This window comes from Sceloporus occidentalis, unplaced genomic scaffold (genome assembly GCF_023333645.1).
Source record: "Sceloporus occidentalis isolate IW3139 unplaced genomic scaffold, rSceOcc1.0.p SCAF_5, whole genome shotgun sequence".
In the NCBI taxonomy this organism is placed as follows: domain Eukaryota; kingdom Metazoa; phylum Chordata; class Lepidosauria; order Squamata; family Phrynosomatidae; genus Sceloporus; species Sceloporus occidentalis.
In genome coordinates, this window is record NW_028316985.1 from 81,190,913 (window position 1) to 81,213,179 (window position 22,267).

The window sequence follows — 22,267 nt, forward strand, 5'->3', positions numbered from 1 at the left end:
ATGGTGGACCATGGTACAGTAAAAATGTAAAGCTTTTCTGCAGGCACCGTCAAATTTTGTAGTACCATGTCACATGTTCAGGAAACGTGTCTGGGCTTTGTAGACCGACATTATTGCAACACATTTTAATTACAACTTTCCTTTTATAAAGAGAATGTTTACTTTTCTCCCTATGCTACAGGAGCTCTGAAAAATACACGGAATAGGTCTTTGGGAGATACTGATTTGGCACTGACATTAAAAGTGATTAAAAACCAGTGTTTGTTGGAAGGGACACACTCATTGGTTCTTGATGCTCTCAACATGGTATGGCTCAATTTTTTCTTATTATACATTTTCCCTTTGCAAAATGAATTCCTGAGAAGTCCTGTGACAGAGTTGGGAGTGACTATTCTTACTTACGTATTTATATATTTTTATGTGGTATTTTCAGATATAACGCAAGATAGCTTGTTTACTTAATGCTGGATCACACTATCATTTCTCCTGATATACAAGCAATCCACATCAGTACTCAACTGATAAGGAGCAACACCTGTGTGAACTGGGCTGTATGTGAATGCAGTCAGAGCAAATAGCTCTGTATTCAGAACAAACATTGGTGTGGTCCCAGAAGTTGTTCTACATCTGGCCTGATTCACATGAGCGTGTCTCCATTTTTATAAGGTGTATGGCAGGCAGATAGTACTAATAATGTTAGTACATACACTTCTCTCCTCGGAAAGGCAGTAGCTTCAACAACAGCTCCAGCATATGTTAAGAAAATGTCCATCTTTTAAAGTGTTTATACTGTAATTAGTTTGGGGTCTGTGTGTATTGAAATATAGACTTATTCAACTATGTAGTAAACAATTAATAAAGCTCATTGAAATCACCTATCACTTGAAGCTCATAATGCTTATCAATCACTTCAAGGTCTACTTGGTGTGATTCCAAACTTTGCTTCAGTTTGCTTGTTTTAATACATTTCTGACCTGTCAGGACTATAGTCCAGGGGCATTTCCAGCCCGGGTGTTCAGTGCAGGGGCAGGGCTTATGGAGGAGGGGCAGCCTCCACCCAGTCTTTCCATGTCCATGGAGGACTCTCAGGACATCCTCTCCCCTCCCTTGCCCCCTATGCCCCTGAATCCTCCAAGGATTCAGGGGCATCCTCCTTCCCCCCCATGCCCCTGAGTCCTCCAAGGACTCGCAGCGTAACCTCCCTCCATCCCATGCCCCTGAGCCCTCCAAGGACTCGCAGGACATCCTTCCTTCCTTCCTTCCTTCCTTCCTTCCTTCCTTCCTTCCTTCCTTCCTTCCCCCATGCCCTTCGAGGACTCAGAGGGGAGCCTTTTTCTCCCTCCCTCCATGCCTTCTAAATCCACACTTGACTCAGAAGACAGTTGGTGGGGTGGCGGTGGCAGCACGACCTTTCTCCCTGGAAAGGGAGTCCTGAACAGAGCAGCCTGGAAGCGTGCACGTGTGCCCCTCCTGCTCCAAAGGGGAAGGGAGCCCAACTGGTGTCACCAGTGCACTCCGAATCCCTCGCACCCCAGGGATGTACCAAGGGGGTCCCTGGGGTCTGGACCCCCCTTCCGTTAGCTACAATGAATGGTGTGTGCTGCCGTGCCTCGGACCCAAGCCCCATTATAATGGTGGCACTTAGTCTGGACCCCCCTTTCCCAAAATCCTGGCTACATCCCTGCGCACCCCCACAGTGATGCTACTGCTATAGTCTCCTAAAAGCAGATAAATTGTGAGACATTCACTTTCCTATCAGTTTAACATTTATAGCACCATAAGATTCACAGAAGCAATTCAACAATGAATCAGTAAGAAAAGGCACATATATAAGAAGACGTACAATAGTTTGAAAGAAAAACTTTGAAAAAAAAACCTAGAAATTTCCATTTGTTTGTGGGGGGGAACAACAACTGATAAGGCCAGCCTTAGATACGACAGAAGAGAAAATGCTACTTATAAGAATTTGTTACTAATCCCTGTCAAACTTTCCTGTCATAATCAGAGTTTAGTACATATGGCTTCTATGATGTTCTTAACACCAGTTCATATGGGCATAGACATCAGTTCAAATATTCCAGAACCCAATTTTAAGGCTTTAATGGTCAAAACAATATTTTGTATTGTGTCTGGAAAGACACTGGCAGCTGTTGCAGCTGATAAGGAATTCATGAAGTGCCAGCCCCAACAAAAACTCAAGTGGGTCTGTTCACCAGCTGCACTTTCCTTGTTGTTAGATGTAGTGTTTGATGTTGCCCAGTAGTTCAGTCTGGAGAAAACAAGTGTATGCATAACTGATGGCAGACTTGGTTTCTCTAGATAAGGCAGCAGTTGACATACCAGCCAATTCAAAGGAATTTCTGATTATCTGTGTTTCAATTGAGTGCATAAAATTCAGAATTCCTTATTAATCTAGAAGCATCCTCAAGCATCTTTTAGAGGGAATACAAGTCTATTCAATGTCAGTGGAGTCCCTTGATGTAGATTGATTGATTGCCTCATGGAGTATTTTTGCCTTGTCTGTATTATTTTTCAATGTTCTCCTTATTCATTCTCAAACCACTTCTGAGCATCTATCTGTTCAGGAGTTTCCACAGCTTCCCTGGATTAGCATATCCAAAAGCAGAGCTGTGTGTCATCTCCACTGCTGTATAGACCTCTAGATGACTTCTGCCCAGTAGTTTCCTGTAAGTGTTAAATAGCACAGGAAAGTATTCAGTATCCAGTGGGTCAAAAGGTATGAGCCCAAGCTAAAATTGGGTGACACATACCTTCCTTGCCTATACAAGCAGCATATCATCAGCATACCCTAAGCTCTTCTAGAAGTTATCTAAGATCAGTAACTCAGCAAGTCCATAAGTTAAGGCAGTATTCCAGTTCCCAAACAGATTCTGGTTCTAGTTCCCAAAACTACATTTTTACCAGTACTTGCCAAACTGCATTTGAATTCAAGGCCTTTAAGCACAGCAGTTCAGAGTTTATAAGTTGTAGCCCATATTTTGAAGAATTCACCCTGAAGAGTAGTTGTTTGTTGCTGTGTTCCTTCAAGACATTTCCAACTTATGGCAACTGTAAGGCAAATCTATCATGGGGTTTTCTTAGCAAGATTTGTTTAGAGGAGTTTTGCCATTGCTTTTACCTCAGGTTGCGAACATGTGCCTTGCCCAAGGTCACCCAGTGGGTTTCATGGCCAAGTGGGGAATCAAACTCTGGTCTCCAGAGTCATAGTCCAACACTCAAATTGTTATCCAAATTGTGGGGTTGGGGAAGACACCAACAAATTAATATGTCTTGGGGCAATTTAATATTAGCTCATATGAGAAAGATAATATGGCTGGGGTAACAGCAGCTTGGGATAGCAACCCAAATGTATACCAGGACCGAATCACACAAAACTCTAGAGGCAAATCCAAATAGGTTTTGTATTTTTATGAAGGGAAATAAACAACACACACAGGCATGCATACACTCATGCACACACACAAGAGCTAGAGAAGCAAAGGTGGGAGAAATGGAATAGATTTAAGGCCTTGCTAATGGTGATACGTTACTGACATGAATCTTTATTCCAATCACTTGGAGTTCAGAACAGAAAACTCAATAGCCGCTGCGACAAAGGGGGTTAGCTAGCGAATTGAGGAACCTAGTCTAGCCAAATTGACAGTGTGCCTGCCTGCTTGCAAACTAGACCAAGACCAGAGAATGGCTGTTTTACTAGCTGTATATATACCCAGAATTTGGGGGCAGAAACCAAGTCTTGCAAGGATTAGAAGCTCTGCTAAATGGTTTCCCAGGGGAAACCAAAGAATAGTTTGGACTAGAAGCGTAATTGTTGTGAATGCCCCAGACAAAGGGATGTGCAAGTGCTTCCCTGTCCTAGGTAATCACAAACAATCACCTCCTTTGGCCATGATCTTCTCACTGCACTCTAGACAAAAGGGATTGTACTTGGACCTCAGCGAATCACATCATGTTGGGTGCCTTCCAGACACTAGCTTTCCTTAACCGTTTTTTCCACGTGTGAGCAGGTCAAGTGTCCACAGTGGGGTCATGCCTAGGTTACACCCCAGCTTGTCTTTTAATATTAATTTGATATAAAAATATAAGGGGCAATCGGACACCTGGTCCTGGGGTAACAAAACCATTATGCCATGTTTTGAAATGTAACAATTGAATTGGGGCTTTCTTTTGAGTTTTGTTCATGTTTGCCCATTATATAAGTTATGTAGCACTGTTTTTTGTACCTTTGCAAAAATGAACAGAAAAAAGTAACACTTTATTTCTGTTATTTAATGTGCCCATGTTTGTTTTCTCTTTATTTGTAGTTCATTGGAAATCCTGGTATTCAGAAATGTGGATTTCAGATACTTTCATCTGTAGTGGAATGTTCAGGGGCCTTAGAAATATTGTCACAGCAAGGGATGACAGACACTGTACTTCATACTGTACAGATGTATCCTGATGATCAAGGTACACAGTAATTTATTTCGATAAGACTCTTGAAACTGTAAAGTTTAAAAGGAGCTTACATGTCATCAAACTGAAAGCATCTTGCCAAAGTGCAGGGTAGCTGAGAACTAAAGCATTTCTGATACAATACACACACTGTACTTGTTCCTCATTATTTGAAGGACCTTGAAACGAACTGAAAGCCTCCAACAAGTGGAACAGAGGTTTCCAAAACACAGTGCTAGAGGCATGTCTTGTATGCTGAAGATACATTCCATTTGGGTAGAATAAAAGGTTCACACAAAGGACTCAACCAACATTTATCACTACATGTCCAAGAGAGAATTGGCTGGAAGAAATCCTTGGGTTCATATTTCCCTACCCATCCTGAACATGTCTGAAGAAAAGATTTTGTTAGCCTTTTCTGTTGTAGAAATTGTGATAAATGTTAGTTAAATAAACCAGTGTCGAGACCATGGTTTAAAGTTGGCTTGTTTAGACTCTAACCAGAGTTGTTTTTTAAAACCATGATGTCTGGCCCAGTTGAGGGTTCTTGTAAAATATCAGTTAACAAAAATCCTTCTTCTCTCAGTTATAGAAAAGCAACAGACAGTGAGGAGGATATAATGCACAACAAGAGACTTTGCTTGAACTTGTGTGCATAGGAATTAAATGTGAAACAATGCAGAGTATAAAATAGCAGAATTTTGTGTATATACTTCCGTAATGAAAGAAAGTAGGAAAGTCATTGATATTATTTGTTATTAATGTGAATGTTTTCTTACAACTATATAAAAAGAGGTTATTTTAAATTCATACTGTAGTTAATAGAATGGCATGGTGTCCTGTTTTTCCAGAAGCTGCACTAAAACTAGAGAAATGGAGGCTGTTACCCTCTGTATTGGTGTTTGTTTTCAAGTATAAAATTACTAAGGAATGATTATTTTATAATGTTTGTCTTAAAATGCTATTGTTAAGTTTGAGGGTATTTCCTTTGTGAGCCACCCTGAGTCCCATTCCAGGAGAAAGGTGGCATATAAATGAAATAAATTTTTAAAAATGATAAAACAACACACAAAACCTATTTCAGGAGTGGTGTTAGGAGAAAGTAGGAAAGCCTGTATTACGTTTAAAAACACCTCTCTATTAATATTCCTGACTTCTTCCTTCCTCCTCCCCCTCCCCCCTTTTCTTTCTAGATATACAGTGTTTAGGTTTAAGTCTTCTGAGATCCTTGATTACGAGAAAGACCTTGTGTATTGCAACTATACATGTACTGGCTATAGTCTTGGTTTCTACTTTACGACGCTTTAAGGATGTTGTTGAAATACAGGAGCAAGTATGTGATGTGTCTGGTATAAAATGTACCACTTTTCTGTTGTGGGGTGATGATGGCTTCTTTGGGGATTCCACTCATCTCCTGTTAGTCACAGGCTCCATTTTTATGTTTGTTTTAAAAAGTCCATTAACTTTTTTTAAAATGATAAATGCATTTGTCCATATTAATATGATACTGAGAAAATAATCTTGCTTTTATCAGTTGTACTTGATACTTCAGCCCTGTTGTTTAAGCATTGCTCATGACACTTTCTTTAACATGGAAGAAGGAGAACTTCACTTTCCTCACATCAAAAAGAAGTTCCTGTCTGGCTTTCCACATGAGCAAGATGCTTGAAAAATCTATGATCTTGCTTGTGCAGCAAGCCTCCATATAAACAGACAACTTTTCTTTTCAGTTGCCTCCCTTTCCACATAGAGGAGGTAGGGTTGGGAGCTGCACTGACCTTGCATTCAGGAAAGTATGATGAGTAATTTGAACAGAGCTCTGATTGTATATAACTGAAACAGCTTCCAGTATTACCTACCACATGAAAAGTAAATGATAGCATCTTGACACATCACTTTAAATTACAGTAATCTTGGAAGTGTTATTTTTTCACAAAGAGATGTGCTGCTTCTAACCTTCAACACTTTAATACAGACAAACGTGTTATGGCAACTCCTGCACTAAAATATGATGCGTGTTAAGAGCATGAAAGTTTGAATGTTCATAACCTCTCAGTGTGACAACAATGTAGAAATTTAGAAGCAATTTTATGAAACTCTTACGAAGTTTTATTTGGCAGTAAATTCCACAGATTTTATTAAGACTTCCTTCCACGTTGAAGTAAACATGTTTAGGATTTCAGCCTTAATTGCAATGTCAATGGACATCATTTTGAGGTCCAGAATATCATTGATAAGGCATGAAATGATAATTTGCATATCTAAAATGGGCACTAGAATATTATGAGTAGAAACGTATTATTCCCATACATCATTTAAACTGCAGTATTTCTCAGTGAAGTTAGTTCTAACATCCAACTACAGTAATCCAACATAGAGAATTTAAGATCTGTGCAGTTGTGTACCAGGGTTTGGTAACTGGCGGAAAAATGGGCCACCAACTAAACTAACTACCACTGAAAACCAATTATATCTGAAGTGACATGTGGTAATATGAAAGTTTTGTATTTTTTATTCACTGGTGATAATTCTTTATTCACTGAAGGAATGCCATCACTCCATGCTGTAGTTATTGATATGCATTTTTAAAACCAGGCCTTACATTTAAGCAAATTAGTAATCATTTCTTCTCAATATGTAGTTCCATAGCATTCCTTGTGATTTGGTCATGTGCTCCATTCTGCTGTGGTCTGCTGGGGCTTTAAAGGAAGTATTGTGATGGAATGGTAGACCATGGCATATAACCGGGTTCTTATGAATGGGTTTCCTTTTATTTTTTAGCTTTTTGGACAAATGACGACCTATTTTCAAATGATGCAGCGAAAGTATTTTGCCAGAACATGCCTAGTGGTAGGATGGTTGTGGCATGGCTTTATGGTTGAAAATTCCTGATGTATGTATATGCCATCCCTTTAAGTGTAACATGAAGTACTATTTAGTTTGGAGGTAGAGGAGGTAACTACTTGAAAAAGCTAACTGGAACATTATTATTCCATTTAGAAAAAGTTTAGCAGATGCACAGGTTTTCATCTGCATATGATTGTGTCAAAACTTCCACACTTATGGAAGTTCACTTCAGATGTAAATCTACAGTGCTATATAAATAAAGTATGATGATGATGATGATGATGATGATGTACCTGAGTGCTATGTACAGTCAGCCCTTCTTATACACAGATTTTTTATACATGGGTTCAAGCATCCACGGTTTGAAAATGTTCCAAAAAAGTATAAATTTCAAATAACAAACCTTGATTTTCCATTTTTTATAAGGGACACCATTTTGTTATGTCATTATATTTAATGGGACTTGAGCATACACGGATTTTGTTATACACGGGGGATCTTGAAACCAAACCCCAGCATATAACAAGGGTCTACTGTATTGTGGGGACTCTCAGGTGGGAGGTAAAAGTTTCTTTGGCATTCAGTGAAGAGTGTGGCAAACCTTGCACTGCACAGTAAGGCTTACTGGTTCCAAAGAAACCTCTTGGAGGCAAAGCAGAATAATATTGAAGCTGTAATGCTATACAGGCTGAACTGGGAATATGTCCCACTGAACTTAGTGAGGTCTACCCACTAGGCATGTTATCATTCTGGTATCATTTTATCTTTAGGGATTTCGCACAATTACAACAATACTTGATCTATCACCTTGTTTTGCAAAGCTGCTATTACAGGAGTCATTTGACACAGCTATTTTCTATCAGATGTCCATGTGTTTCACTGAACAAAGAGACCAGCAGGTATCTCTTTTTTTTCTATGTTCTCTAGCCATCTCTAAGTCCCTTCCTCAGCATATTTAAGCTGACATGTTCTGAAAGGTGTTTGCCCAATTTTAATTGCTTGTCCATTCATTTTAGTTTCAGAGTCTTTGTTGTAAATGCTTTGCTAAAATAGCTGACAATGATGATTTAAAAAACCTGATGTTGGAGAAAGCCTGTGTTGAATATAATAGCATTATGGTTGAATGTCTTCTTTTGCTGGGAGCAGATGTGAATAAGAAGACAAAGGCAAACTCTTTAATTTATCAAGTACGTATGTTTAATTGACGTTTATTGCATTGATTTGATATTTTCCTGGCTTCTCATATTAATTGATACTTCTCATATTAAATGATACTGAATAATTGCTCAACTTCACTAAAATGAATGTAATAAATAAATGAATGAATGAATGAATGAATGAATGAATGTTTCTGGAAATAATCTTGTGCTAGCCTCATCCTTAAAGTTTTCCTATTGAAGCCAAAAGTACAGAATTTTCTTTTTGGCAAGTTTAAAAATATGCACACATCAGTAAAATAAGGAATAATTATCAACATATGTAGAAATGAATGAAAAAAGCTCTGTATTATCTGTAAGCATATACAGCTTGCCCTCCATATCTGTGGATTCTTTATCTACGAATTCAGTCATCCGCAGCTTGAAAATATTAAGAAATGATATAAATTCCCAAAAAGCAAATTTTGATTTTGCCATTTTATATAAGCGACACCATTTTACTATGCCAGTGTATTTAATGGGGCTTGAGCATCCACCGATTTTGGTATCCGCAGGGGATCCTGGAAAGATACCAAGGGCCCACTATATGCATTTTAATGGGAGATGTTCCTATCAAGATTGTTCAAATTGTGCCATTACTTAATCCAGTCTTTTCTCCTGTAATAGGTTTGTGAGAAAGGAAGCAATCCTAAATTGGTAGAACTGCTGCTAAATAGTGGCGCTCGAGAACAGGATGTCCGGAGTGCTTTAACAGTAAGCATCAAGAAAGGAGACAGCCAAATCATTAGCTTGCTCTTGAAAAAGCTTAGTCTGGATACAGCTAACAGCAGCATATGTCTTGGAGGATTTTGCATTGGCAGAATTGAGCCTTCTTGGCTGAGCCCCTTATTTCCAGATAAACGGGCTTCCTTCAGGAAACCAACAAGTAAGTGGCTGTAGAGTAGTGTGGATATTAAAGTATGTAAGGTAGCCAAACTACATGCAGCTCTTGGCTGGTTCAAAGCTAGCTGCTCAGAATTGGAGGTTGGGATTCTTTTATGTGCTATTGATATACAGTCGCCCCTCAGTTTTCTCCAGGGATCCGTTCCGGACCTCCCTGCAAAACCAGAAAATTGCCTATATTCAAGCTCCATTGGCTTGAATGGTGGTGCACGCCCCATTTTGTCCCCCTTCATTTCCTGGGGAAGTGGCCTAAGGGGAAGTAGGTTTAGCTTAGTAGAATTTTCAGTAATTAAAATTAACAAAAATATCTATAAATCAAGTACAATAATGTAAAAATTGATAAATGTTCATTTTAAAATAAATGTTATGTACAGATATGTAGATAGATATAATTTTGAGATGCTCAGGAGAAAGCTTTCTCTCAGTCCCTCTCATTACCCATGAGCACCTTTGGTGAAGACATGTGATAGGGCCCTACTGTTGAACTCCTTCACATGGCAGGATAGATTGGCCCCTTCTCTGCTTATCCTGACTTCCTTAAAAGCTAGTAACCATAGTCTCCCAGTTTGAATGACCTGGGATACTAAGGCTTCCTGGTTTAATTAAGCATCTGAGGAAGTAGACCAAGTCTATGAAAGCTTCTTTCAGATGTCTCCTTTGACATAGTTAGTCTCAAAGGTGCGACAAGATCCCTTTGCATACTGGTTTCATTATGGTTCATGAAGGGTTGTGTATGTGGGCAAAGGACCTGTTTATGTTTAACAGATAGGCTAGGTTGTCTGAACAAAACAATGATATATGTCTAGTGTTTATAACATGGTGCTGTATTGGATCCACACACATTAGATGCAGGTTCCGCTTTGGCCAGAATGGTGCTTAGCTATCAGAGGACAAGCAGCTATGCGGACCAGTCAAGTGCTAGCTCTGATGTAAACACTTGTGAAGAAACAATGGAGAAGTGTGAAGACTGGGCATTCCTGCCTGATCCTTTAGTTGACAATGTTTTTCGCCTGAGTGATGATATAGATAGCGAAGGTACGTTAGTAAAAAGAAAGCATTTGCTAGCATTTGAAAACAGTCCAACCTAACCTCTTTGACTATGTTATTGGTATGGATTCTTTAGTGTTGAGTGTGCATATGTAGTCAATATATCTCAGTTGGATTTGTCATGTATGGAAATAATGTGGAATCTAAGGTTTAATTTGCACTTCAGAAATAATGCAATTTGACACTGCTTTAATGCCCATGGCTCAGTGCTATGCAAACCTGAGATTTGTAGTTTAGTTAGCCAATAAAGGGCTAAATATGTCACAAACCCTGAACTCCCAGAATTCCATAACACTGAGCCATGACCGTTAAAGCAGTGTCATACTGCATTATTTCTGCAGTGAAGATTAGACCTAAAAGAGAAGGAAGAGTTTCTTAAAAGCTTTCTGTCAGTGCCATTTTTGAACAATTAATTATAGTAACTTCTTCTCTGCCACTGCTGTTATGATAAACTGAATGCCATGATCATCTACTCCTAACTTAAAACTGGTGTTTTTCTTATATATATTTTTAAAGTAAACAGCTCTGTGAAGTTAAAAAGTAATATACCTTTGGTATACCTTCAATATGGGACCAGAATTTGTCCCTGGAAATGGCACTCTGTAATGTTGTTTTTGATGTCTCTTGCTGAAGTAATATTTCCTTCTCCATACAATCTCTGAAAGCAATGTTACATTAAAAACGTTACACCATTTCCAGGAGCAATTTCAGCTCTGTTTAGAAAGTGTATGGTAGAACTTCAGAGGTGGGAACCTATTTTTTAAAAAAAGGGGTGAAAAAGCTCTAAGACCATATTGCGTCACTGTAGGTTTAAATTTATTATTATTTGGGATCTTTTAATATTGGGGAACCTTAATTTCATCTTAAAATATTTGATTCATAATACTGTGAACAAACTAAAGATTATGACAGGGTCAGTTTACCACTTGGTAGTTTCTGTTAGCATTATGCATATAGGCCACACTTTGTCTAAAATGTGATATCTCTAACTGTGATGGAGCAGTACCTTTAGTGTAGATGAAATAATGAACACCAAGCCAACGTTTTGTGCTGATAACATTCCAGGTACATAGACTGCTTTTTGATATCTGAAGTCTGTTATTCAGACTTTCTTTTAATCCTGTGTAATCATCCTTTTGCTACAGGAAGTGAAAGTTCATATCTTGTGAAGAGGAAATCCAACTCTGTGGCAACTGCAGATCTTCACAAGGACATAACTCTGCAGAAGTATTCCCCTACTCTTCCAAGACACTGCAACTCTATTGTAAGACTAGTAGTTTTAAATCAATATAACTAACATTAAGGGTATATCTGGAATGACAGAGAGGCCTGGAAGATTTGTTGATATCAATGAATCAAGGTGTTCATCGATTAATCAAGCTAACATCATCTCTTCTCCCCAATCCTCTTCCTCTCCACATTAGGCCACTCCATGCAAAGTTCTCCCATATTGGTATGCCAAAAATGTTAACATACTGATTTATATTTTAGTGTTTTTCCATATCTGGGACTTAAGGTGGCTTACCTACCCTAAGATTGTTAAAATATCTATCATTCACCCCTCCTCTCTCTTCCTTTTTCCTCCAGTCAGGTCCCTGCCGCACAGAGGTCTCACAAATCAGTATACTAATATTTTAATGTTAACCTTTATTTGTGAACTCCAAAATACTTGGAATGGTATACTTTCTCTCCCCCCTCACCAGTCCACATCACACAGATCTCCCAAATCAGTGTTCTGAAAACCCTGGATTTTATTGTTAACCCTGTGTGTGCATGTATGTGCCTCAAGTTGCCAGTCAGCCTACTAGCCCTTTAATTTCATAGGGTTTTCTTAGGTAAGGAATACTCAGAGGTGGTTTTGTTAGTTTCTGAATCAGAAATGTATCCTACAGCACCTGGTATTCATTGGCAGTCTCCCATCCATCTACTCCCGAGGGCTGAACCTGCTTAACTTCCAAGATCAAACAGGACCTCATGCCTTTAGGGTATTTAGGCCTGTTGTTAACACAAATCCACGTTAAGTCTAAAATATTTGGAATGGTGTTGTCTTGATTCTCAACATTATAACTTTGGATGCTCTCTGTACCTAGTTTAACTAGTGGAGTGCATGTTTAGCAAATGACAATGTTTCTCCTATCACATTGTTCTGACATTACAATGGAAATACTGTATGTTTGCATCATATTCAGTTCATAAATTCATTCATATGCTCATAACTATAATGTCTTGGCATCATCCAGGGAGCTGGGTCACATTATGAACCATTAAGAAGTCAGAGGAAAAAAATGATGTCTTCAGAAGATTCACATAGTAAGTGAAAATGAACAGAAGGTTTTAAAATTGAAATGAATGATTATATATACTTCTGTGTGCAGTTAAACTGTGTTCATAGAGTAATAAAAATATCCCGGTATGTAATTAAAAACCAACCAATGTTTGTTATTTTAATGTGAGTGGCCACTGAATTGAATTTCTTCTGCACGTCTGAGCATAGCATTGTCTACATATGTAACACCTAAGTATTTCAAATGCAAAATGCCTTTGGTGATTCTCACAGCTAAGCTGTGTTGCACAGTTGTTGAGAAGTAACAGCAAGGAATCTGTTCTAGGGCAAAATTTGTTCCTGATGCTAAATATATTAATTAGTTAGATAGTGATATTCCCATGAGCAAAACCATCTGTAGGTCTGCCCATGGCTGCTGAGCAACATTATGATAGTTGTATCTTGGACCAATTAAAGCTGGAAAACAGATTGGAAATGTGTACACAATCTGACAAGATGTTTAGTTCATTTAGCTATAGTCCCACCAAGATTTCTGAGTATTTTTCTGCAGTACTGAAATCCTTTTTGGTGGATGTGTGAGTATTTGAACCTGAGACCATTTACGCACAAGATGTGCCCTGTCATTGACAAACACTCTGTCTTCCTGACCCCACAGGTGAAAGAAGAGTGTAATTTCAATCAATTAAAAATGTACATTATTTACAGAAATATATTTTTAGTGTACATTTTTATATAAAAATACTATCCTTTCCTCTTGATCTCACTCAGAAATATTTAAGTCTATGGTAGATCCTTATTGTCAGGATTTTAAGTCAGTTTTTCAATCAATCATCTATCCATCAAAAAGTCAATATTTGGCACAACCGTAACCAATCAATGAAATCCACAAAGTTCATGTTTTTCCTAATAAAAGTGAATGCCTCTTCATTTTATTTTTATTTTTTTTACACTTGAAGGCATATCGAAATTCCAGCCAAAGATAAAGCATTCAGATAGTTTCTCTTCATCAATCTCTGACAAGGAATATATTAAGTCACTAGACCTTTCATCTAATGAGTTGGAGAACATTGATGGCATTAGTCAAAGTTCATGCTTAACTACTCATCTGGAACATCTGGAGAAATTAGAGCTTCATCAAAATGCCCTTTCAAGCATTCCAGAACAACTGTGTGAGGTGAGTCTACATGAGCATGGGACCAAAGATCTTCTTAGAGAGAAGAAAAATCTCTAGCAAAATCCTCTGGAGAGAATCGTGCCCTTAGGGGTGTTATTCTTCTGTACAAGAAGGCAGGCTGTCACACCTTTTTTTTAACCACCAAAATAAAATACATATTTTTAAAAAACTTTTTTTCTAAAAAAATACTTTTTAAAACTAGGTGTGACTTCCTAGTACAGGCCTGTACAACATGTGGTCTGCCAAAGCATTTCTGGTGGCCCCAGAATGCTTAAGCTCACCGCCAAGCCTCCTCCCCAGCTTTCTCTTGAGGGCTTGGGAAGTGGAGGACGGGCATCTGTTTGTCTGTCTTCTTTCTCCCCAGCCCAGCCATCTCAGGAGAAAGCTGGGCTGTGGAGGAGGCTTGGGAGCGAATGGGCACCCATCCGAACAGGTGTCCGTTTGCCTGTTCTCCTCCCCAGCCCAGCCATCTCTTCAGGAGAAAGCCAGGCAGTGGAGGGGGTTTGGGGGTGAGCGGGCACCCATCCTCTTCCTCAGCCCTGCCCTGTCCTTGGGACAAAGCTGGACTGTGGAGCAGTGGTGTCATGACTGTTGATGTCAACTGGTACGGGGGGGACTGCCTTCCCCTCCCCGGCCAGCCAAACCGCTGCCTCCTCCCCATGCCCTTTGAGTCCCGTGAGGCAGCTAACATCACACAGGACTTGAAGGGCACCATCTCAGCCCCCATGCCATCTGACTCCTGTGAGGCAGCTGTAGCACAAGGCTCCGAGGGCACCCCCAACCTCCAACCTATCTGTGGCCCAAACAAGTTAGTCTATTATAATTTTGGACCCTACCTGCTGCTAAGTTGTGCAGATCTATTCTAGTAAGTTCCAGTTGTATTTGAAGAGCCTGATGCTGCCCCTAGAGGGCCCCAAAACTAGAAAAATGGCCCTGGACTGCCTAGCATAAGCTAATAAATGGTGGCTGTGCCATCTTTCCTAAATGAGCCAAGTGTGTGCAATGTGAAGAAAGTTTCATTTTGATTTTATATCACTAGAATCAATCCATTAATAAATGAGAGGTGATTTATCACATTCATGAAAATACCTGAATTTAGTGGGTTTTTCTTGGGCTTGTTCTGGAGCGGGGAGACGATCAGATTCAAACTGATACATGAAATTCAATAGTTGACCTAGCTACTTTTTCTCAACCTAACCTACCTCACAGGGTTATTGTGAGAACAATATGGTGGAATCTTAACCAGTTATACCTTTTGAATTTATTTGAACAAATTGCTTGACATAATCATATAACATAATTCTTTAATCTTGCCAATACATATAAAGTACCGTTACAATATCATAAGCAATCTCTTGCATGACAGAAATGTCATAAGCTTCTTTTTTCATTTTGCAAGAAAGACATGGTCAAAGATCTTGCTAAGAAGCAACTGAGATTCATTTCTTGTTCCTTATTTTGAAGACATAAAGTGGATATTACATTACTCTTGTACTGCCTCTTCTTTTACACATGAAAGAACAATTGAAAAATACTTTTATTCAGTGTTCCTTTTGAGAAATTGCTTAGGTTGTTCAGTTGGATCCTCAGAATTTATCTGTACACTTCGTCTTCTGGCTAGCTGGGCATTAACTTTAACAGAAATTGTTAACTTTGGTGTAGATTGCAAAATCCAAGTATTACACTGAAATAGTAGAATTTCACTATTTAAAAATATTTTTTTAGAAGAAACAAGTAATAACAGAATCCCCCCCCCCCCGCCAGAATATACATCAATATTGAAGCACTTAAGAGAGGCGATAACTCTCCTTCTGTTTTTGCTGCAAAGTGATATATTTTTTTAAAAATTCAGGCTATTTGTGGGACCGGATTTTATTGTGAGAAAACATTTTACAGTTTGAGTCTCCCTTACCTGGAACTCTGAAATCCGAAATATTCCAAAATTTAAAATTGCACACATGGGTGGCTGATCGTTCAATTTACACAAATTTGTTTCATGCAATAGTAAAAGTATTAAAAATATTGTATACAATTATTGTACATGTATAGTCTACTATTAGTTTATATTTTAACCTGTTACTGTGATACTGATATGCTGTTTGTGTGGTTTTGTTTTTATACTGGTCAAAGACCAAATAAATTTTATTACAATTATTACAATTACCTTCAGGATTGCATATAAGGTGTATAGAAAGTACACATTAATTTTGGTTTTAGATTTGTGTCCCATCTCCCAAGATACCTCATTATTTACGTATACTCATGTTAGTCCATATTAGTGTCCTAAGATATATTCAGTATAAATTCATATCAAAAAGGGTCTCTGTTGAAGGGTGGCCTCTGAATAACCTAGGATTGCTCCAAAACAGGCAGCTGACCCCCAGACCAGTTGGAGTCAGCCAGAGAATGATATGGAGGCACATCACAATTAATCACCCAAAGACATCGATATACTGTATATACTCGTCTATAAGTCTAAAAATTTATTCCCAAAAATTGACTGCTAAATCGCAGGTTGACTTATTTACAGGTCACTATGAAAACATGATAGCAGCTCTTTCAGATTTCCCTATGCAGTGTGGAGAGGAGTTTAGCAAGAAAGAGCCAAGCAGAAAGTATCCTGGGTGATTGATATTGCCATTTGTTTAAGAAACGAAAGCTGAAACGATGTAGAAAAGGCTCAGTGAGAGTGTCTCTTGCCATACGCACACATACATACACTGATGGAGCCTCCAAGTTTTAGCCTTGACCTATCCACGAGTCATGGCAGAATCCATAATTTTGGCCCCAAAACCTGACCTCGACTTACACGTTACAGTTGAGTGTGTATGGCAATCCCTTTGATCAACAGAGGAATTGATGGTGAATTTGGCAAGAGGAAATGAGGTCATAGTAAAGATCTTTACCAAGATGTGGGTTTGCCATTTCTCTTAAGAAATAACACTTCTCTCCAGAAATTCACAACTCTCGGCTCTTGGTTTGAGAACATTTGCTGAAGCCGTCAATCTTTTGTCCAAATAGTCATGGACACATCAACTGCAATGCCCATCTAACATTCCTTCCTGGCAAAACCATTTGGCTTGGTTAATTATTCCAAGTTTTTGATTTCTGCCATCAAAATGGTTTTACTGTATGAAGGTTGGCATCTAGCATTTGGTTCTTTGGGTCTAGTCTGCCTGCAGATATCCATGCTGCTAGTCTGCCTCTAGATTCCCTTCAAATGGCTAACCGCACCCCTGTTTTGAAGTAGCTATTCAGTCCATTTCTGTTTGTGATCTCCAACAATTGGAAGCAAGCTCCAGCTTTGGTGAGTATTGCCATTAGCCAAAGCTTCAAAATTTATTCACCACTCACACCTTTGATTTCTTAGAGCTTGTGTGCTTATGTGAATGCATGTGTTGTATATATGTTGTTCATTCCCTTAATAAACTAAAACTAATTTGGACCTGCCTCTGGAGTTTTGTGTGATTTGGACTTGGCATAAAAAGGGCCGTGATCCCAGGCTGCATGGTATCACAGGTATAATTAGCTAATATTAAATTGCCTTGTAAAATTATTAATTTGTGAGTGCCTTTTCTTGTACCCTATCATTTTTGGTAACAAATACAGGTATTCCAAAATCTAAATATTACACACACACACACACACACAGTGTATAGGTATAATGCAGGTGCACTGTATAATGACCAATGTAGAGAAATAGAAGACAGCAACAAAAAAAGGAAGAATGAAAGATCTCTTCCATAAAATCTGAGAACTCAAATTCAGTCCAAGGACCGGAATGTTCCAAGACAAGAAAAACATGCTGCAAGATCAAGGGGGAAAAAAGATGCTAGAGGCAATACACAGAAGAGTTGCATTAAGGAGATGAAAAAATGATTGACAAATGAAGTGAATCTACAACACTAAAGTAGAGCAGATAAGGATAGGGGGGCGAGCAGATGTCTCAACCATAGGGTCTCCATGAATCAGGGCCACCTCGAGCGAAGTTAACAACAACAAAGCTGCTACGTTCAGCTGGTGAAAGTTAAGGGTGCTATCCAGTCAGTGCTCATTATACTTGTACAGCTGTGGCTCCATAGCATCTATAATACTTGTTAATGAATTTAATTGGAGAAATATATCATTCAAGAACAAAAAAGTTCTAAGAATGTGTGCCATTCCCACTGTACAAGCTCAGCCTCATCATCTGTTTGTATTTGTATCATATTGTCTGTTTGCTATATCATAAATTATTTAGCATGCTTATTTTAAAATAAAATAGAAAATCTGTGTTTTTCTTTCAGACATTGAAATGCTTGAGTTACCTAGATCTGCACAGCAATCATTTTACCACTTTCCCTCCTTACCTTTTGAAAATGCCTTGTATAGCACACCTTGATGTTTCACGCAATGACATTGGTCCATCATTAACTCTGGATTCAAAGATCATCTGTGCAACTCTGAAACTACTGAATTTATCCTACAACCAATTGTCATGCATCCCTGAATTTCTTGCCGAAGTTGCAGAAAAACTGGAGCACCTTGTATTAGAAGGGTAAGAAGAGTACATAGTGGTTTGGATACAGGTTTCTCAAGGGAGTTGCTACAAAAGAAAACTGCAAGATAAGGAAACCCTGTCTCAGAAATGTAGCTTATGATCACACTTAACCCCAAACCATATTATAATTTTTTTAATGTTCTGCAGCTTGCACTTCCATGTGCCCTTTGTGGGGGGGGGGGGGTGGAATAGCAGTCACTTTCTTTTGCTTTATTCCTCTGTATAAGCATGGTGCTACTTTTCCTCTTAGTAGGCCAAATTCCAGTATTAACATTACTTCTGTTCTCCCATCATGTATTGGCTGCCAAGATAGGAAATACAAGAGTGTTAGATTCTGGTTTGTGATTTTCTCCTAGTGACTGGTAATAAAAAAGTGGCCTATGGGTTGTTCATAGAAGAATTATCACATACTAAAAGTTTGTGCACAGTGACATTTATTACACATATCATTGCCTGATAGTTGTTAGCATCTTTTCCATTTTTAGCATACTGTATATTCCACTTGTATTTCTCTTATTTTCTCCTAGTAACAAACTTCCAGGAGTGCACTCACCCATACGCTTGAAAGAACTGAAAATTTTAAATATCAGCAAGAATACTATATCATTCTTGGTAGAGAATTTTCTGAAGGAGTGCTTGAAACTGGAGACACTCAATGCTGGGATGAATTTGCTTGGTGAGTATGTACCATTTGTAGGACAATTTTTTGATCAATCTCCATCTTGAAAGTCAATTTGTCTGTACATCTGCCTATTGCCTCCCTAGCCATTTCAAGTCCAGGTGGAATTGGCTAAGGGAAGAAGCATTCTCTGCATTAATCAGTATGACATTAATGTATAGCAAATATTTTAGAGTTCCTCCTCTAACTTCATACCCCACCGTAGTTATTTCTCACCCATCACCTCCAAATCCAGCTTATGTAGGATAGAAAAAAGCTGTGAACAAAGTGCAAGCTAATTCACCATTTAGAAAAGTCCTATGTTTCAGGAACATACATATTTGATAACTACCTTCCCACATTGTCTATTGTTCAGTCATTTTGTAAACCAGTAAAAAAACTGCATTCTTTTTTATTTTTAGATACCATTTCTGACTTGCCATCTAACATAACTACATTAAAATTGTCACAGAATAAGTTTTCTAATATTCCAGAAGCAATTCTTCTTCTCCCACAGTAAGTTACCATATATCTATGTATCTGTAATATCCATTTGGAAAGTTTATGCAAATCTCCCTGCTTCTTGTACTGAATAGTGAAAATCACCGTAACCAAATAACCAACAGAATGCCTGTAGGAAAAAAGGTGAGACTTCCCTCTCTTCCCTGTCGTAGCTACAACAAATCTCTGTCTTCCTCCAGTCCCATATACTTGAATAACTGTCTTGGGACTTCTCTAAGTCTTGTTGTTGTGACTGGGATCATGCTGTGTTGGTACTTAAGGGGAAAAGCTTTTTTAGGATGTCTTCCAATTTATGTTCTGACTCATGATTATGTACATCACGCATGCATTAGACACCTGGACAACTTAGAGATGGAACAGACAGGCATGAAAGAGTGGCCCAAGTCAGCTCCAGCCAGAAGTGGGTTGGAATCCCACTGTCCACACAGCCCGTTCCCAAAGTGGGCCGTGGGCCATGGAGGCAGGGGTAGACCAGTGCCACCAGGAGTCAAACTATCCTGGCTCCTTTTTGCTCCAGTCCTAAGGACCAGAATGCGGCTTCAGCATTGCTTTCTGCCTCTTTAGTGGCATGAGTCAGTTAAACAGCATGCCTCAAAAGAGGCCAGAGGCCGCTTCATTTGGCCAGTCTGTTCAGGCCCTTAGATTCTGGAAATACTGCTACCAGTCTTCAAAGAATTACATGTTGCTTCAAAACTGTGCAGGTGCTTTTTTTTATTTGTTTGTTTGTAGCTGGGTTTCCAACAGATGTAACAGCTATGCCTTGCACTAGATTTTGTAAATGTTGAAAAGTATAATTTTTCCTAATCTCTGTTTGCATGAGCAGCATCAGAGCAATACTATTTCATATATCTTAATAAGTGCTGTAATGCATGAATCAGAGACAGGGTAGTGTAATGTTTTGATTGTTGGACTAGTACATAGAGAGACCAGAGACACTGTCCCATCCCCATCATGAGAGGGGGCCTTCTCGGTGGCTGCCCCTAGACTCTGGAACTCCCTTCCCAGGGAGACCAGAATGGCCTCCTCTTTGTTGGCCTTCCGCTGGCAGGCTAAGACTTCCCTGTTCAGACAGGCATTTAAACAGAAGGGTTTTAAAGAACGGGCTGGGCGTTGTATCCTTTTAAATGCATTTTAAACACTTTTATCTTTTTAACTATAGTTTATTATTTTATATGCAATCTGTTTTAATATTTTAATAATTTATTTCTGTTTTAATATAACATATTTCTATGTTTTTAATTGTACTGTTTTAATCTTGTAAGCCACTCTGAGTCCCAGTTTTGGGGAAAGGGAGGGATGTAAATAATAATGATGAGAATAATAGAAACCCAGTGTGTGAATTTGGGCAAGATACACACTCTCTCTTTCAGCCTGAGGAGAAAACAGTGGCAAAACCTCCTCTGAAGAAATCTGCACAAGAAAACCCTATAAGAGGGTTGCCTTAGAGTTGCATAAGTTAAAAACTATGTGAAATCACACAACATCACCACTACAAGACATTCTTTGTTAGTACAAAAATAAATAGATGTCCTTTGGGCCATGTGTAAAATAAATCTGTTCTGGATTGAACATTCATTTTAAATGCTATTTCTTTATTTTGAAATAGTCATAACAGATTTGGAGTTTGGTGTCTCATCGCTGACTCCCTTTAATAGTTTAGCTATTTTTAATAATATCCCAGAAGATAGCCATGTGGTCCAGTCTATGGAAACTTATGCCAAAAATGTTAAAATTGAAAGTTTAGTCTTAAAGCAGAGATGGGCATCCACTGAAGTGCTGAAGACCGCATTAGTCCCCTAAGGAACCTTGGAGGACTACCATCTCCACCACACTCCTGGAAAAAAAATCAATTTTTTCCACTTCCAAATGCCCCCTCCCAGACCCCCTGTGGATGGGGGCAATTTCCCCATGTTTACGGCCCCTTAGTCCATTTTTACCACAGGAAAGTACAGCCTCTTGTGGTTCTAAAATAACCAAGAGAAGGCAAAAAATAGTGCAGTTACCCCCTTTTCCAGACCCATATGCTATGCTTTACCCATCCCTGCTTTATAGTGACATAAGACTACTGCTGCTTTTCCTTTCTCTCGCTCTCTCTTTTGTTTTAGACTTTTCACTGATGCCAATCACTGTAAAAGTATTTCAAAGTTTGATTATCCTCCCATGCATTCTTTTTGTATGATCTTTTAAATAAATTCTTACATTTTAACTGTTCAATTTTTTATAATTATATAGCAATTATATTCATGTTCCTCTTCCCCCTCCTTTAGTTTACGCTCAGTGGATTTAAGTAGCAATAACATTGTAAGTTTACCCGGGCCTGTGCACTGGAAATCTTCTAATTTAAGAGAGCTGCTACTGAACCACAATGAAATAAGCATCCTAGACTTTAATGAAAAACCTTTGTCATGGTCTCGACTTGAGAAGCTACACCTGTCTAACAACAAGTTAAAAGAGGTGATGTACAATGTTAACTCAGTTTGGTGGTACTTAGGGATGTTATTGCTACTTCACTGCAGTATAGTTAGAAAAAAATATTCTCCATAAGGCCTAGTTATGTCTTATGTCTTGGATTCTGCTGTGTACATCCACTGAAAAATCCATTTTCCCTTGCAGCCTTTGGGCATCCTCAATAGGACTTGCT

At 38.7% G+C, this 22,267-nt stretch overlaps 1 protein-coding gene across 3 annotated transcripts in view; it reads left to right on the top strand.

Annotated features, from left to right (window-relative positions):
* Nucleotides 1–22,267, top strand: part of LRRK2 (leucine rich repeat kinase 2) — a 101,532-nt gene that overhangs the window by 33,277 nt on the left and 45,988 nt on the right. For all 3 annotated transcript variants that reach the window (XM_089524499.1, XM_089524498.1, XM_089524500.1), the window contains 14 exons: nt 182–306; nt 4,326–4,470; nt 5,649–5,788; nt 8,073–8,201; nt 8,319–8,489; nt 9,126–9,384; nt 10,248–10,436; nt 11,594–11,712; nt 12,689–12,758; nt 13,689–13,906; nt 18,193–18,443; nt 18,974–19,122; nt 19,527–19,620; nt 21,894–22,080. In XM_089524499.1, coding sequence (XP_089380625.1) covers nt 182–306; nt 4,326–4,470; nt 5,649–5,788; nt 8,073–8,201; nt 8,319–8,489; nt 9,126–9,384; nt 10,248–10,436; nt 11,594–11,712; nt 12,689–12,758; nt 13,689–13,906; nt 18,193–18,443; nt 18,974–19,122; nt 19,527–19,620; nt 21,894–22,080 — 2,246 coding nt within the window. The remainder of the gene's footprint in view (nt 1–181; nt 307–4,325; nt 4,471–5,648; nt 5,789–8,072; nt 8,202–8,318; nt 8,490–9,125; nt 9,385–10,247; nt 10,437–11,593; nt 11,713–12,688; nt 12,759–13,688; nt 13,907–18,192; nt 18,444–18,973; nt 19,123–19,526; nt 19,621–21,893; nt 22,081–22,267) is intronic.